Genomic DNA, 16,273 nt, shown 5'->3' on the forward strand with positions numbered 1-16,273 from the left:
TCTCACCTGTCTCCGCCAGCCGGGTGAGCGAAAGCAAGGTCTGCTCGGCGACCAAGTCCTCCCGGGCGCCACGCCTACAAGGGTGCTTCCACTCAGCCAATCAGAACACGGGAACTGGGCGTTCCCTTGCCAATTGGCTTGAACATTGGCCAATAAGTGTTGCAACCAAACTGTTCCGGCGCCCCCTCGCCCCTCCGTGAACCAATGGGAAGCAAGCTCCTGGGAGTGTCCCGCCCTGGATCGAGAGCCAAGGACCAATGGAAAACGGTGGCTGAAAGGTGGTGCGGCCGGAGGTAGGTGGAGTCGCCCTGCGACCTGGACGGGAGCCTGGCGGGGTCAGCCGCGGACGAGCTGCCAGGCGCATGGCCGTGTGGGGACTGGGAGGCCGCCTTGGCCTGCGCGGGGGCCTCGGCGCCGGCAGGCTGCTGTGTTCCCGTTTCCAGAGCCGCGGCCCCCAGGGCGTGGAAGACGGGGACGGGTGAGTGCCTGGCTTGGGAGGGTAACTCGGACACCTGCGGTGAAGTGTGGTGTCGTCGCCATGGTGACGTCACTCCACAGTGAGGTCACCGCAGCAACCGCCAGGTGACACGCCTTCTCTTAGTCCTGACATCATCGTGGCCACGTGGGCACCGTGGCAGCCAGAGACCCAAGTCTTTGCACAAGTCAGAACGAAGCCCAGCTGTCGTGCGTCAGGGCAGAGCACGTCCCTTGGAGGCCCCGAGGGCCATCTTGCCCCGCCTCACCGTCAGGTGGAGCCACAATTCAGATTCTGACCTATTTCCAAAGACGCAGACACAGCAACACGATTGAAGGCGGCTGTCCTCACCGACCTTGAAACTTGCACCCCATTCCCGGAACCTGCCATGAATTTGTAATGGATCAAGTAATTGAACGTTTGAATAATCTCGTGTTGCTATATGTTAGTGTCAAAGCCTACGTTAAAGGTGTTATGGTGCCACTTGAAAATGCCAGAAGTAGAACTCCGTGTTGGCAGTTCTTCATTCCTGAGTCTACTTGACCCAGATTACTTTCTCTCCAAGAAGGGAAGGGAAGGGAAATGGCCCAGATTACTTTCTCTCCAAGAAGCCCTGACCTGGTGGAATGGACGTTAAGAGTCTGGGTGGGTCGAAGTAATGGTGTCTGTAGGGCAGAGGTAACTGGGGTCTGGAGTAAGGTAGTCTTGGGCATGAATCCCAGCCCTTGTCTTCCTTCCTCGGTGACCTGGAGTCTCATCCTGTGAGCTCCAATTTCTTCAACAGTAAAAGGAAGGTCACAGGTAGTGCCTATGGGATAATTCCAGGAGGTACTGCCAGGAATCCACTTAGCGCAGTAAAGAGACTATGGAAAGTGATCGATAAACTCAGTGAATATTTATTGAGCGTGCGCATTGAGCAGTGCGCTACATGAGCTGCTCTGCAGATATGGATGTGGGCAGGACGCACAGCTTGCCCACAAAGGACTGAACTGGGAAGAAAGGAAAATGATGTCAACATGAGATTCAAACAGAGGAGGTAGAGGACTGCCTCTGAGGTTACTGAGCAAGATGTGACTCGGTGAAGGAGGGGTCACACCCACTCACAATTTCTTGATGTCTGTCTTCTCATTAGGCAACAGCCTTCCTTGAAGACACCCAAGATCCCCAAGGTATACACCAAAACAGGAGACAAAGGTAGGGGCAGAGGAAACATGCAAAAGACTCCTTTTGAAAGTTCTTCCAAATGGTTTGCGTACATTAAAAATTATGTAATGGGCGCCTGGGTGGCTCAGTTGGTTAAGCATCCGACTTTGGCTCGGGTCGTGATCCTACAATTCATGAGTTTAAACCCCGTGTCAGGCTCTGTGCTGACAGCTCAGAGCCTGGAGCTGTCGGAGGCCGAGCCGGCTCCGACAGGTCCAGGGGTCCCTAAAGGATGGACGGTGTCGGCGAAAGAGAATGAGAGAGCCCCGAGATTCTTTCTGATCACCAGGCAGGCATCTCTGTCCTGTTGGTTTTGGTGTCTTTATTTAAAAGTTCAGCAACAACATGCGGTCAGAGAAAAGAATTTCTTACAACGGGAGGCCTTTCATGATGTCAATTGCAGAATTATTTCGACCAAGGAAATAACAGAATGTTCTTAGTGAAAAACAGCATAACATACAAGTTAAATTGTATGTAGATAAGCTAGGAGTTATTCTGTCTGGCTCTCGAGAAGATAAATGTTTCTGAATTGGTTTATTTGTGGAAACTAACATGGGGGCCCTAAATGTGTCAGTCTTTGCACCTGGGTTTATGTTTTAGCTACTCTTATCTATCCTCATCCCAGTTGCCAGTGTAAGGGAGGGTGTTTTTGGAATGCAGGCCTTGAGGAAGGGACTGCCATGCTTCACCAATTAGCAAAGATCTATGTAGTAGCTGTGTTCTGCTCTTAACCCCAAAATAGGCTCTTTGTCACCGGGCCAGGTTCAGTTGTAACTCTTGTGTTACTTAACCCCCTTTATTATCTAAGCCTTGGGTCTGCAAGGCCCATAGGAAGAGCCTTTTGACAATTGCCCATAGAGCTTTCATCGAAAGTCTCTTTTGTAAAGGCAGGAATATGCTTTTCCTTATGAGGTATCTGTATTCAGAATATGGGTCTGATATGGAATATTGGGAGGCCTGGTCAATACCAGCAGGCTTATACCCAACATGAGCCAATGGTAGCAGAAGGAGATACCAGTTTTCATTTCTCATGGCAGGAGCTGCAAACATTGCCACTTCCTTGCCGTGATTGCCATCCAGAGAGGCCGGTTCGGCTCCCGGCATGGAGCCTGCTTCGGATTCTGTGTCTCCCTCTCTTTCTGCCCCGACCCCCACCTTTCTCGTTCTTTCTCTCAAAAATAAGCAAACGTTAAAAAAAAACTGCAGGTTGGGGCGCCTGGGTGGCTCAGCTGGTTAAGTGTCCCACTTTTGGTTTCGGCTCAGGTCATGATCTTGCGGCTTTGTGGGATTGAGCCCTGCATTGGGCTCCACGCTGGCAGTACAGAGCCTGCTTGGGATTCTCTCTCTCCCTCTCTTTCTACCCCCCCCTTTTCTGTTTCTCTCCAAGTAAATAAATAAACTTAAAGAAACTGTGCAGGTCACTAGTATACGTATATTTTGAAGGTAATGTGCTTACGCAGTAAAAGTATAAAGGATATGCATGCTATATACTTAATGCCATTGAACTGTACTCTTAGAAAGGGTTAGAATGCTAAGTTTTGTGTTATGCGTATGTTACCACAATAAATAAAAAACGGAAGGAGAGCATGCATAGGGATGACCCACAGAGGGTAGCGTTGATGCCCTCCAGCTGAGATGCCCAGGGACAGTCTGATCAAGTGGGGTCACTTGGGTCATTACATGGCACACCGTGGGCTCTGTGAGAAGATGCTGGAAAGGACCCAGTATAGGACTGGGCTTCTGTTAGGTGTGCTGGGCCAGATTCCAGGAAGGGGGGTGTGTGGCTCTGGATTGGATGCTCAGGAAGTGGGGCTAATTCTCTAGGTGGGTATGGTAATCGTTCTTTATCTAGAAGGTGGGTGTGACAAAGAGAGGCCGATGCTGTCATGGATAAAGAAGCAACAGCCCCTCACATCAGCCAGAAAATGGGGACGTTTGGTCATTTTTACAGTTTGGACGGCATTCTGGGCTCAGACATGATTACAGAGGGTCTTGTGTGGGGCTTGCTGTGTCACGGTCAGAGTGGGCCCCCAGATGGTGTTCCGCAGAATTGTTCGAGTCCCAACGGAACACCACAGCCAGCCTGTGAGCGCCGGGCCAGCTCCTGGCCGCCAGGAGCAGGTTCGCTCTTCTCCGTGGTTAAGGGAGCATGGTGGGAAATTGTGACCCAGGCAGAGATCCATGGGATGACTTTGATTTTATGTGAAATATAATTGTAATATATACATAATATGTATCTATAAGTTTTATTTCTTTTTTTAAACAATGTTTGTTGGGAGACGGCGAGAGAGTGCCGTCTCACGCCAGTTGGGTAGGGGCAGAGAGAGAGAGGGAGAGAAAGAACCCCAAGGAGGCAGCATGCTGTCAGCACAGAGCCTGATGTGGGGCTCAATCTCATGAACCATGAGATCAGGACCTGAGCTGAGATCAAGAGTCAGATGCTTAACTGACGGAGCCCCCCAGGTGTCCCTTTATATGTCTTATGTGATAATTAGTAGAATGATTAGTACGTGATTTTTAGGATTAAAGTAAAAGCACATCAGGAAAGAAGTGAGGATAGTGGTTACCCTTAGGGATGCCTGGGGGCTTCGGGGGTGCTGATCACAGAGGTATTTTCAGGCAGTAGCAATGGATCGACTTGTATACGTAGGATTTGAGCGCTTTTCTGTGTATATGTTATCCTTCCGGTGGAAAGTTTAAAAAAAAAAGAGCATGTCAGGAAAAATAAAAAAATCTTAATGTGGGTGGCTCAACATCTTTTCACAGGGTTTTCTAGCACCTTTACTGGAGAAAGGAGACCTAAAGATGACCAAGTGTTTGAAGCCTTGGGAACAACAGATGAATTGAGCTCAGCCATTGGGTAAGGCAGATGGGGTTGGCCTTGAGGCCGAGTTTGAATCGGCATCAGTAACGTAACTAACAACTAACAGGAAGCTCTCGAGAGCGCTGGCTGGTTCTGGAGAGGCAGACACAAGATGGAATGGGCAGAGGGGAAGGAAGGTGGCTGCTAGCGTCAGCTGCTTAGGACCAGCAAATCCGCAAGCCATCGCCCCTACACCGCCCCTCCTTCCAGACAGGAGACTGGGGGCACCTCCACTGCGAAGAGTGAGCGAGCGCCTCCAAGCGTCAGGCAGAGAGCGTCTGCCCCATGTGCCTCGGAGCCCATGGCGTTGGCGGCACTGGGGGAGCAGACAGCATACGGGCACCTGCGGGTGGCTGGAGCCTTGAAGGAGCGCACACCCAGGAGGGTCTCCGACCAGCCCGCATGGAGGGGGTGTCTTCACTGAGGATATTGCTGAGCATGTGTTTGGTGCCAGGCCAGAGAGTGTCACTCTGCAGAGGGCAGACTGTGTCCTGCCCATAGAGCTGTCCCTTGCAGTCCAAAGCGGGAGACCTGCACTAGATGACAAATTAACATGTTTGTCCGTTTAGTTCTGACTGTAAAGCGGACTAAGAAGGCGCACTGGTTGTGCCCAGAAGGTGACCTATATGGTGCGGTGACACTTTCACCCCATCCCCTCCTCAAGCCCAGCCAGCTGCCTGGCTGCTGGAGGCGGCCCCACCGAAAATCCAGCTCTCCCGGGTCTGGAATGCCTTTGACCCTCCTTTGCCCCTTCAGGCCCCTGCTTTTGCTAATCTTTGCCATCCGCTGCCAGTCCCCTAACTCCTCCCACACTCTGTTAATAGTCCCCTTGCCAGCCTTCCCCCCGGGAACCCTGCGAATGCACTGCCGACTCTTCTCTGCCAGGCCCCGACTGGTTCAGAGAGAGGGGGCGGAGGCTGGAGGGAGGCCGGAGCCGGGGCCCTGACCTGCGTCTGGGGCACCTGGCTTTCCCCGTCCCACCTGCCTTACCAGGAACTCCTATTCAGCCTTCAAAGTCCCACTTCGAGCACTGCTTCCTCCAGGAAGCCCTCTCTGAACTCCAGCCAAGGCCAAGGTCCCCAGGACTCTGGCCTTTTCCTCCAGAGCGCTGACTTCACATTCAGTCGTATGATGCCCAATTCACACCTCCTCCCCCTTCCAAACAGAGCCTGTGTCCCTTGTGCTCACGCTGAATTGCTTGGACCTGGCCAGAGTAGGCAGTGAGAAAGGAAGTGTTGACTGGGTGAGTAGTGAGTGTAAGAAAAGGCATTTTGAGCAGCAAACATGCCTAACCGAATGAAGGGTTATGATGTTCTCACTGTCAGCAAGAAAAAGAACACTGTGGTGTTCGAGCTGAATTAGCTAAATGGGAACTTGGTGCCTTATGTACAGCAGGACCCACGGACTGGTGTTAGAGGCAGATTCTTTTCTTTTTCCTCGTAGGTTTGCTTTAGAATTAGTCGCAGAAAAAGGCCACCCATTTGCTGAAGAGCTTCAGAAAGTGAGTAACAGTGTCTCATCCCGAGTTGGGATTCTTTATCCCTGTGGCCTGATGGCCATCACTGCATTAGCCATCTGACTGTCACTTCCTCTCCGGGTCACCTGGGGCAACTCACTCTTTGTCTGGGAGCCTCTGTTTCTTCGTCTGCAAAATGGGGACACGGGGATCATCTCCCTCCCAGGCAAGTGGTGAGGACAGCACCAAAGGGGGAAACATAAAGTGCCGTGGACTTGACCCAGGCGGCTTCTGCCCCCTGGGGACTCTTGGCAATGTCTGGTGTCACTCTTGGGGGTTACAGGTGGAGGGGGAGCTACTGGCATCTAGCTGGTTGTAAAGGCCAGGGATGCAGCTAAATGTCTGACAGTGCCCAGTGCCGCCCCTGCCACAGAGAATGCCCCAGGCCTGAGTGTCAGTAGCCCCGAGGCGGAGAAGCCCTGGAAGGCCAGCATCAGCAAGCCCTGGGCCGGGGGGCCTTGTGGTCTTTAGTATTAGTGTTCTGCTCCTCAGGAGGCATGGAGACTGAGCCACAGACAGGACTTCAACAGTGGAGACCGGGCCGTCCCCCAGGACCACAGGACGTGTCTGAGGTTGCAGTCTACATGTCGACCTTTGGCTGTAGAAGCTGCTTGCTGGACGGCAGCCCTTGGCCCGCTTCAGTCCTGTGGGCCAGGCTGGGGCCCGCTTAGGCTTCTGGGAGCAGGCGGGGGGCAGTGAGGGGGCCACAGAAGGATGGGAGGCCTCCAGTGCCGGAACGATCTGTGAACGAGGCACCTGCTGTGTGCCGGGGGTGGTTTTTAGCTTCACCATGGAGCGTTCATGTCCGCAGTGGTCATTTCCGCACGGTGTGCTCCTCTCTGCGCGGGGTTTGCAGAGGGTGGGGGGGGGGCAGTGACGTGATGAGTCCAGCTGTGCTCTAGGCCCCTGTCCTTTGTCCCAGTGCCACCTCCTCCAGGGTCTTGTGCAGCCTCTGGCCAGGTTAGGCACCTGTGCCAGCTTCCCACAGCTCCTGTGCTCCCACCTCTAACAGCAGGCGCCACAAAGAGTGTCACGAGGTCTGATCTGTCTCTGTCCCCCCTGGCCTGGATGCCCAAGGGCGCCGACTGTGAGCCCCTTGCCCGGAAGCCCCGCCAGGCCCCCGCTCTCTGGGCCCATGGAGAGCACTGGACAGCCGGTGCGTTGCTCTCCTCCCAGAAGCCTGTGAGCTACAGGTTAACGTCCACGTTCTGGGGCAAAATGCACTCCTGAAGGAGAGGGCTGCCTGCCCCAGGCTCCCGGGCTGGGACCAGGGGAGCTGGGATCCATTCCCGAACTGGCTCCGGCTTCCTCCCGTGCTGGGGTAAGCACCGCAGCGGCCATCTGCCTGAAGCTCAGGAGACGCCAGTGTCCTCGCCCAGGTTCTGCCGGTCGGCGGCCCAAGGGGGTGCCCGGCTCCAGCCTCTGCCCTCATCCACTGGGCCCTGCTCCTGGCACGCTGTCCCACTGGTCGTCTTGGCAGAGGTCAGACTCCCCCTCATGGCGCCCCATCCCGCTCAAGCGGACCCTGGCTGGGCACAAAGGCGGAGGCTGCATTCACGGGGCTCACTGGCCCGGGCGCCTGTGGGTGGTTTGTCGTGCAGGGGTCGACCACGTTCTCACAGATACTTGTCCTTTATGGCTTAGAAGGCACTGTCACGCTTGGTGTCTTGGCCCAGCTGTCACAGGTCAGAAAACCAGAGCCTTCAGTTTAGAGAAAAGGAGAAAGGCCTCCCAGGGCCCAGGCTGAGGGAGGCAGAGTGGGGAGAGAAGATCCCTCTTGACCGTCACTGGACTCCTGACGCTCATCGTCTGTGTGACTCGGGCACCACTGAGGGACCCAGGGCCCCGCTCAGCAGAGTTGGTGTCCAGGGTTTGGCAGACTTTGCTAAGTGGCCGGCAGGTGCCAGCTGATGAAAGGTCCGCTCGGCCCCAGCAGGGCAGCCCCTGCACACGCGCCTCTGTATGCGGGAGCACATGGCCCCCGCCTGGCCTGCCAGGAATGGCTCCTCACTCTCGCCTTCTGTTCCTTCCCCAGATCCAGTGCTCACTGCAGGACGTCGGCTCTGCCCTGGCGACCCCGCGCTCCTTGGCCAGGGAGGCTCACCGAAGTAATTTTCTCTCTGAACCTGCTCTGCGTGCACGCGGAAGGGCCCTGTGGGGCCCGGGTCTGGCCGGGTGGGGCTCTGTCCAGGGTCCTCTGGGACCCCCGTCAGCCTAGCCCACGGACCCCGAGAAGAAAGGCCCTCCCAAGCCGGTGGAAGTGGTTTGCAGGGCCCTCGGGGCAGAAGGGACGCGGGCGGTTTCCTTGGTCTGGGGGGCGGGGGCCTCATGGCCGTGTCCTGCCTCTCGGCTCCTCAGGATGTGCTGCGTTCGAGGCGGGGCCCATCGTGCAGCTGGAGCAGTGGATCGACAGATACTCCAGCCAGCTTCCCCCGCTCACGGCGTTTATCCTGCCGGTAGGTCCCAGGCGGTCTCAACCTGGGGGTGGCCGCACGCGTGCGTTCTTGGAAACGCACTGGTGCAGAGTAAGTGCCCTCTTTAATTTTTGCCTGTGACAGACGCTGGCCCCCAACCTCCCCAGTCCCCTCCGGGGCCCCTGCCCAGCCCTACCCGCTTTGGACAGGGCTGCTCAGGGGGTGCGCCCCTCTGCAGAGCCCCCTGGAAGCAGAACACCGCCAGCTGGTTGGGGGGGGGCAGGGTCCTGTGTCTGTCGGTCCATCTGTCCAGGGGGCTCCCTGTCTGCCCTAGGCGCCCCGCCGCCCCCACCCCCCGCTCCAGCCAACACGCTCTGTTCTGCTCTGTCCTTTCAGTCTGGGGGCAAGAGCAGCTCCGCGCTCCACTTCTGTCGGGCCGTGTGCCGCCGAGCAGAGAGACGGTAAGGGGGCCAAGGGGGCCGGCGGGGACTGGGTCGGAGCGGCAGGCAGGCCCGGGACAAGGGGTGGCAGCCCTTCACCCCCCCGCTTCGCCATTCCAGGTGGATGCTGGCCAGCCTGGGTCTCTGTCCTCAGAGCCCTGCATGGTGGAGGGGAAACAGTGGAAACAGTGGCCCGCGAGCAGACAGAGGACAGATGATGTAACCACATCAAGAGCGGAGCTTACGGAGAAACAGGCGGGTTGTAGGTGAACAGGGTGGGGGAGGCCCCGGTGGGTTTAGCTGGTTATGTATGATTCTGGCGCTCGTGTGCTAGGGAGGTCAAAAGGATTTTGGGGGAAGAGTCCTCCCTGCCCTGCACCCCGCCTCCTCATCCCCGGGGGTTAACGTAAGCAGGGCAGTCAGAGCTGGGCAGGGATGAGTGGAGAGCCCCATGCTGTGGTCAGGCCGGTGAGGGACATGGAGGGGACACAGCTCCCCTCCCGGGGACACATCGTCTCTCCCGGTCATGCTGCGTGACGGTGACATGAAGGGACTCTGCTGCTGATGGGTAAAGAAGGGCCCAGAGGGACCCACAAGGCTGTGGGGGCCAAAGGGGGAAGCTCTCAAGAGACCCGCCATCCGCTGCCCCAACACCTCCACGTCAGGAAGAGGAAGGACCCCGGAAGCTACTGACAGCCTTTTCAAAGACACTTGGGAAGGGTTTCCCTGCAGAGCCTTCACTCACACCGCTCGTAACACCAGCTGCCACCCGGCTTTCCGGGAAACGGAAGTAAAGCCCTACCTCGGTACAATGGGCAGGGCTGTGCTGGGCATTTGCCCATCATCACTTCGCTGATGCCTCAGGATGACGTTGGCAGAGAGGGGGTGGCAGGCCCCCGCATACAGGAATCCGGGAACAGGGGCTCGGAGAGGTGACCTCATGGCCACGGCGGTCACCTGAGTGGTCCATGGCAGAGTCCAGGTTTGAGCTCAGGTCGGTCTGGTTCCAGACCTGAGCTCTGTCCACAGCCCCACATCAAACAGGTTCCGTCCCTCATGAAAGGCTCGTGGACCCAAGTGGTTCCCAAAGGGATCCTGGGTCACAGCGCTTCTGCTTCAAAAGAAAAATGTCAGTCCCTTATAGAAAACTGTCCATATCAGCAACGCTCACAATAGCAAAAAAATTGGAGAAGTGCGAAGGCCCAGCAATGGGGCCTAGTCAAGCGGAGGAGAGGTCTTCGGGACACCAGGCAGGGAGGCGGAGATGTTCCCGTGGGAGGATAAAGCCCCCTGGAGACAAACCCAGAGCCTCGGTGTTGGGGGGAGCACCTCCCAGCAAGGGTTATGCGGGGGAGGTGACCTATGTGACCCGCCAGGCAAGGGCCTGCCACGTCGCCAGCTTGGCAGACAGCAGGTCTGTCTAGGCCAGAGGGATGCCTGCGGCCAGGCTGCCAAGGACACCGGGTCGAGCTGCTGCGGGCTGCGAGGTGCCGGTGTGGATAGAGCCCTGGGTCCCCGGAGTGCTGGTCCCACAGCGTATGTGATGTGCTGTTTCTTCCTTTTCCAGGGTGGTGCCTCTCGTCCAGATGGGTGAGACCGACGCTAATGTGGCCAAGTTTCTAAACAGGTACCCGAAGGAATTTGGAGAGTCCCACTGCTCAGAGAAGCTAGGCACGTTGTGGGGAGTAACGATGAGAGAAGGGGCCCCACACGTTCGTACCCACCGAGGGCCTGCATTGTGCCAGGTGCGGTGTCGGGTGCAGGGATGCAGCTGAGAGCGAGGCAGGTCCCGTCCCTGTCCCTGCTGGGGTGAAGGTGTCGTTGGGAGAGGCCGTTGGGAAACCAGCAGCTTGCAGCCTAAGAACAAAGGGACAGTGCAGTAGCGGGGGGCCCACTTGCAGGTCGAGTGGCCAGGGAGCCCAGGCAGGGGTGAGACGCTCTCTCAGCCCCTCCCCACAAGGCTCCAGGGCTGTGTGAGCCGAGAGGCGGCTGAGCAGAGCCAGCTCAGGGCTGTCTGGGCCCAGGACCCAGTGAGCTGGGCTGGCCCCGGGAGGGCTCCTCTGCATTCCATTCCAGCCTCACCTCATGCCGTCCAGTGTGAGCAAGGCCAGGGCCCAGGGGCAGGCTGAGAACCAGGGGGGCTCTGGGAGCCGTCCTGGGTGTCTAGAAAGTGACCTTATAGCCAGGGTCTGGCCCTTGACTGTGGTCACTCTGCCCACTGGGACGTGACCTGATCAGCCCCTTTCTTCCTGGGGGGTGGGTGGGCTGAAGGGAGAAAGGAAGGTTCCATTCATCATCACACCAGTGACCTTTGGAGAGCCTTATAGTCCCGTAGTGTTGTGTGGGCTGAGCCCGTTCATTCCCTTAGCAAGGAGATTAGAAACAAGCATGTCCCCACCTTCCAGGAATGGGAGACACCCAGAGCAGAATCTCTTCCACTGCCCCTGAACCCTGCCCCCAGAGAGACAGCCGGGCATTAGGAGGAGAGGGGGCTCGATCCCCATGGAGGCGTGGTCAGGGAAGGTTCCAGCAGGACGTGGCATGGAACGGGGGCCGGGAGAGGTGGAGGAGGGCGGTGGGCAGTGCTCGGTGTGAAAACGAAAAGCAGGCGACGGTTGAAAGGCGGGCGGCTTCATGAACTCCCTGTAGGCTCCTGAAGGGCAGGCTGGGTGTCTCGGTCCTGGTCAGTGGCGGGTACACAAGCCAGACTAGGAGTGGCCCAAAGCCATCAGCCCTGTGGGGTCCGGTGGGGGTGGCGGCCTCTTTGGGCAGAAGCTGCTGCGGCCCCAGCGCCAGAGTCACAGAAGCCGGCCCAGAGCGCCATCCGTCAAGCCCGAGTTGGCTGCACACCTGCTGTCAGGCCCAGTGCTCCCGGGCCGTGTGATTTATGTTTCCTCCTCGAAGGCTAATATGGGAAGGACCCAGTTAGCATTGATCTCTCATTTCACATCATTCCATTTGCTTCTCTCTGTCCCTCCAGACTCAGTGACTATCTCTTCACGTTAGCCCGATACGCAGCCATGAAAGAGGGGAAGCAGGAAGAAATCTACAAGAAAAATGACCCGTCGGACCGAGCCTGAGGCTCCTGGAAATAACGCAGAGGGGGAGATCTGTGGACCCCTCCGAGGTGGAGAGTTTGTCCTTCCTGTCCTGATTCCTGAAGAGCTCGCCCAGGGGAGCTGGTGGAGACCCCTGCCCGCCCTGCTAGCCTCTCCTGGGTCTTGGAAGAGGTGGTAATGAATGAATTCAGTATCGGGGAAAACAAGGCAAAGTGATCTTGGCAACGAAGAGCTACACAGAAAAAAATTAAAAGCGGGAAAAGCTTGAGCCGTGTGTGTGTGCGCGTGCGTGCGGTAGCCGGCTCAGGTGGCATAAGGATTTGGAAGGACACAGAGGCCCTTGGAAACGTAACTGGGGTTTAGCTGGGCCAGAGGGTCTGTAAATGTCACGTTTGTACAGGGGAAGGCAGATGGGGTTTGGAAGTTCCCCTCTGAGCCACCACCCCTGCCTGCGTGTGGGGGCAGGGCAGCCGCACACTGACAGGCGAGGCCTCGAGACTCGGTGGAGACTCGGGTGCATGACAGGAGTGCTCCCCCCAGAGGGGAGCCTTCCTCCCTCCAGGGACGAGGGGCGGCCGGCCTGGAGCAGGACATCCTTCTCTATTGGCTTGGGCCTCTGAGATCCCTGCCATGGCTGTATTTTCTCTCTCTTGTCGCTGCCGCCCCCTCCCACCGCGAGATGACACTGCCAGTGCCAGCTGTGTCCTTGGGAAGGGGATATTTACGCCGGGCGAGGAGGCAGCCCGAGAACGTGAAGATCGCGCGCTGCTAATTGCTAATGACTCCGGAAGGGCAGGCTCTCGCTAACTGTCAGGGCCAGGATGCCTGGTGGACTGGGCTTGGCAGTCGTTCACTTATGGACCCCCTGCTTAGCATTGGGCGCCGGCTCGGCTCCGGAAGCCAGGTCACTCGGCTGTCCTCTTTGCCAGCAAGTCTGCGAACGTTAGCACGATCGGTCACATGTAGAGTTTTGCTCTCATTTCTTACCACTCCGCCCGCACGTTTCACTGAAGGAATAGGTATCTTTCATCCTGGGTCCCTGGTCTCCCGGCAGGCGATAGCCCTCATGAGCCTGCGCGGAGGTGCAGGTGATGTGGGCGAAGGTGAAATCCCTCCGGGAGGTGGCCGTGTCGGAGGCCTGCCCTGCCCTCCGCCCAGGCCTGGTCCCTGGCGGGTGCTCCACTTTGGGAACAGAGCTGGAAACCCTGAAGGCAGCAGCATTCAGGAGAGGCTGACGTGGCCAACTGCCCTGCATGTGCTCAGGCCGGGCCAGGGCGAGGTTTGCAGGGACCCCTCTGTCCCCCACTCCTGCCCCCTCCTCACAGTCTTCCTGGAAGGGGCAGGACACACATGCTGAAACGCTCCCAGCCGTGGCCAGACTCCCTAGAAAAGGACAGGAGAAGCTCTTTGAGTAAATACAGCATGAAATAACTTTGAAACAAAGCAGCTCACCTCGCCAAATCCTGTCCCAGCAGCCCTTGCTGGGAGGGGTGCGGCAGGCTGGGGTTAACCCCGGCTTCCCAGTGGGTTCCCGTCCTGGGCTGGCACACTCCCTGAGAGACAGCCTGGGTGCAGGGCAGACCTGGCACCTCTGGGGGTGTCTCCCGTGTTGCCAGGCTGGGAAAGGCAGAGCAAGCCTGCTCCAAGGGCCCAGAGGATGGATGGGTTAGAGACGCGTGCCCTCCGGCGGTGCCACATGGGAGCCAGAAGCAGGAGAGAGGCACAGCGCCGCGCACCCGGCAGAACATCCTCCGGTGTCCCGAACCCAGTGGGGAAAGTTCATGGAAAGCTCCACCATGCAGACTCGTGACTGAAGAGAAAGCCCACATTGCCAGCTCTGTCTGCACGCTGCTCTCGCAAGCGGCCACCCCCCTGTGCAGTAGTGCGGGGGTCGGGAAAGGAACAGCAGGCTGTCTTTACTTAAAACTGTCATGTCTCGGGGCACCTGGCCGGCTCGGTGGCGCAGGCAACGCTTGATCTCCGGGCCATGAGTGCCAGCCCTGCCCTGGGCATACAGATTACTTAAAAATAAAAAATGGTGGGGCGCCTGGGTGGCTTAGTCGGTTGAGCGTCTGACTTTCGCTTAGGTCATGATCTCACAGTTTGTGGGTTCGAGCCCCGCGTCGGGCTCTGTGCTGACTGCCAGCTCAGAGCCTGGAGCCTGTTTCAGTCTGTGACTCCCTCTCTCTCTGACCCTCCCCTGCTCACGCTGTCTCTCTCTCTCTCTCTCTCTCCTAGAAATAAAAAATTAAAAAAATAATAAAATAAAAATAAAAAATGGTGATACCCTGATCATAGATCTGCATCTTTTTAATCTTTTAAACCATCCCATGGAACTTTCACTTCCCTTGATTCCTGGGGCTTGGGGCACTTCCATACATTGGCACCCACTAAAGTAGCTCACCTGCCTGCCCCTGGGCCAGACCTGGGTCTCAGGGACACCTTTCGTACCTCTGCCAGAGAGGAGCTGGGGGCCGGCTGTGTGCCTGGCTGGTCAGGGGCACCATGGACACCAGCTTGTTCAAACCTCACAGCAGCCCTGACACAGGCTTTGCAGGAGAAGAAACTGAGGCTCAGGGGACAGGTCTCGTTTCGGGGCCTGGTGTCTCCCCCTCCACTGCCACTTGACAGTCGTTTTAATCACGACCTGGGCCGTTGAGAACAATGTCAGATGCTAATAGATTCTGCCGTCTCATTTCTCAACCTAGTTTCCCTTAACTGATCTCTCCTGGCTATTGTTAATGTGCATTTTTTCACCGAGTAATTTTCTCTGCCCGAACTTGTAACATATCCCAATGACAAACGTCCCGGTTCTGAATCCCCCATCAGCTGCAATGTCACCCTCGCCTCCTCCCCGACACCTTCCCCCGACAGCCCATCCAGTTTTATGATCGCTCTGTCCCAGTTATCACTACTGAACCTTTAAGAATCCAGACGTACTTCAAGTTTAATTGAATAAAATTCCGTGTATAATAAATTCTGCGTGAATGCTACATAAATCAGTGCCTGGAAGGATTTGTGGCCCATCCCTCCCTCCCTTTGCCCAGGCGTCCCCCCAGGCCAATCCGGGACCCAGACTGGCCCAACCTTGCTTCTCAAGGACTCACCTTTGCAGCCCTGCTGGGGTGCAGTCTCCTTCTCAGGGAGTCCCTCGTGGAAGACTGTGTGGAGCCGGAGCAGAGGTGGGGGGGGTGGGGGGTGGGCAGCCAGGCTGGGGACACCTGAGGCCTTGAGGATGTCCCTCACGTTCCTCTCCCCGACACCACAGAATCAGACACTTGTGATGGAGGCTCCATACACCCTCTTCACACACACACACACACACGTGTTCACGGTGCACACACAACATGGAAGGCCTGCTCTAGAATAACCAGTGTAGCCCGCTTTTCCAGGATCCAGCTGGACCCGCAGCCCGGCCTGGGGCCTGCAGAGCTCCAGCCTTGCAGTGTGAGAAGCAGCATTGCCTGGGGCCGGCTGGACAGCCTCCCATGCCTGAAACACCATGGAGGGCAGTGAGTGCAGCTGTGCACCGGCCCAGGTTCGAGACCAGCCCGGGAACTTCCTCATCTCTTGACTCCTGGAGGGCCACTCCATCCTTCTCAGCCTTGCTTCCTCATCTGCAAAATGGGAAGGACAATCACGTCGGTCTCATCGATGGAGGCCACTGGGAGAGCCTAATGAGGCGGTCTGTGAAAGGACTTGGCACTGCCCCCCAGCAAGCTAGCTGCTCCTGTGGTCTGCCGTTACGGTTATGACCCGGGACCCGCTGTGTGGCTTCCTAGGTGAGCCACCTCGAGTAAATTACTTAACACCGCTGAGCCTCAGACTTCACCTTTTTAAGGTTTATTTATTTATTTTGAGAGAGAGAGACAGAAATGGGGAAGCGCAGAGACAGAGAATTCCTAGAGCTCCGTGCTGTCAGCACAGAGCCTGACGCAGAGCTCGAACCCACAAACTGTGAGATCATGACCTGAGCCAGAATCAGGTGCTAGAGTCAGATGCTTAACCGACTGACTTCATCTTTTTTTTTTTTTTTTCATGTTTATCTTCAAGAGAGAGAGAGAGAAGCACAAGCTGGGGAGAGGCAGAGAAAGAGGGGAACAGAGGACCCGAAATGGGCTTGGCACTGGCAGCAGAAAGCCTGATGTGAGGTTCGAACTTGTGAACTGCAAGATCATGACCCGAGCGGAAGTCAGACACCTAACGGACTGAGCCACCCAGGTGGCTCCTCAGTCTTCGCCTTTTATGACTGGGGATGGTTCAATTTCCAAGGGTTCGGGGATATAAGTCCACAGGTTTACCA

At 56.9% G+C, this 16,273-nt stretch overlaps 1 protein-coding gene across 5 annotated transcripts; it reads left to right on the plus strand.

The window, feature by feature from the left end:
- Positions 1-302: 302 nt before the first annotated feature.
- Positions 303-12,238, plus strand: MMAB (metabolism of cobalamin associated B). Of its 5 annotated transcripts, none has more exons than XR_013335616.1 (10): positions 304-478; positions 1,608-1,669; positions 4,445-4,538; positions 5,985-6,042; positions 8,093-8,165; positions 8,416-8,513; positions 8,868-8,932; positions 9,032-9,166; positions 10,479-10,538; positions 11,892-11,918. XR_013335616.1 is itself a non-coding variant. In XM_077765941.1 (9 exons), exons 1-9 carry the CDS (start codon positions 363-365, stop codon positions 11,915-11,917), a joined length of 696 nt encoding a protein of 231 aa, XP_077622067.1. In that variant the 5' UTR covers positions 303-362; the 3' UTR covers positions 11,918-12,238. The 5 variants fall into 5 exon arrangements, 3 of the variants coding, with proteins under 3 accessions (XP_077622067.1, XP_077622068.1, XP_077622066.1); XR_013335617.1 differs by having other exon boundaries at positions 9,032-9,173; positions 11,892-11,910; XM_077765941.1 differs by lacking the exon at positions 9,032-9,166 and having other exon boundaries at positions 303-478; positions 10,479-10,582; positions 11,892-12,238.
- The last annotated feature ends 4,035 nt before the right edge of the window (positions 12,239-16,273 follow it).

This window comes from Crocuta crocuta, unplaced genomic scaffold, assembly GCF_008692635.1.
Source record: "Crocuta crocuta isolate KB4526 unplaced genomic scaffold, BGI_CrCroc_1.0 scaffold339, whole genome shotgun sequence".
In the NCBI taxonomy this organism is placed as follows: domain Eukaryota; kingdom Metazoa; phylum Chordata; class Mammalia; order Carnivora; family Hyaenidae; genus Crocuta; species Crocuta crocuta.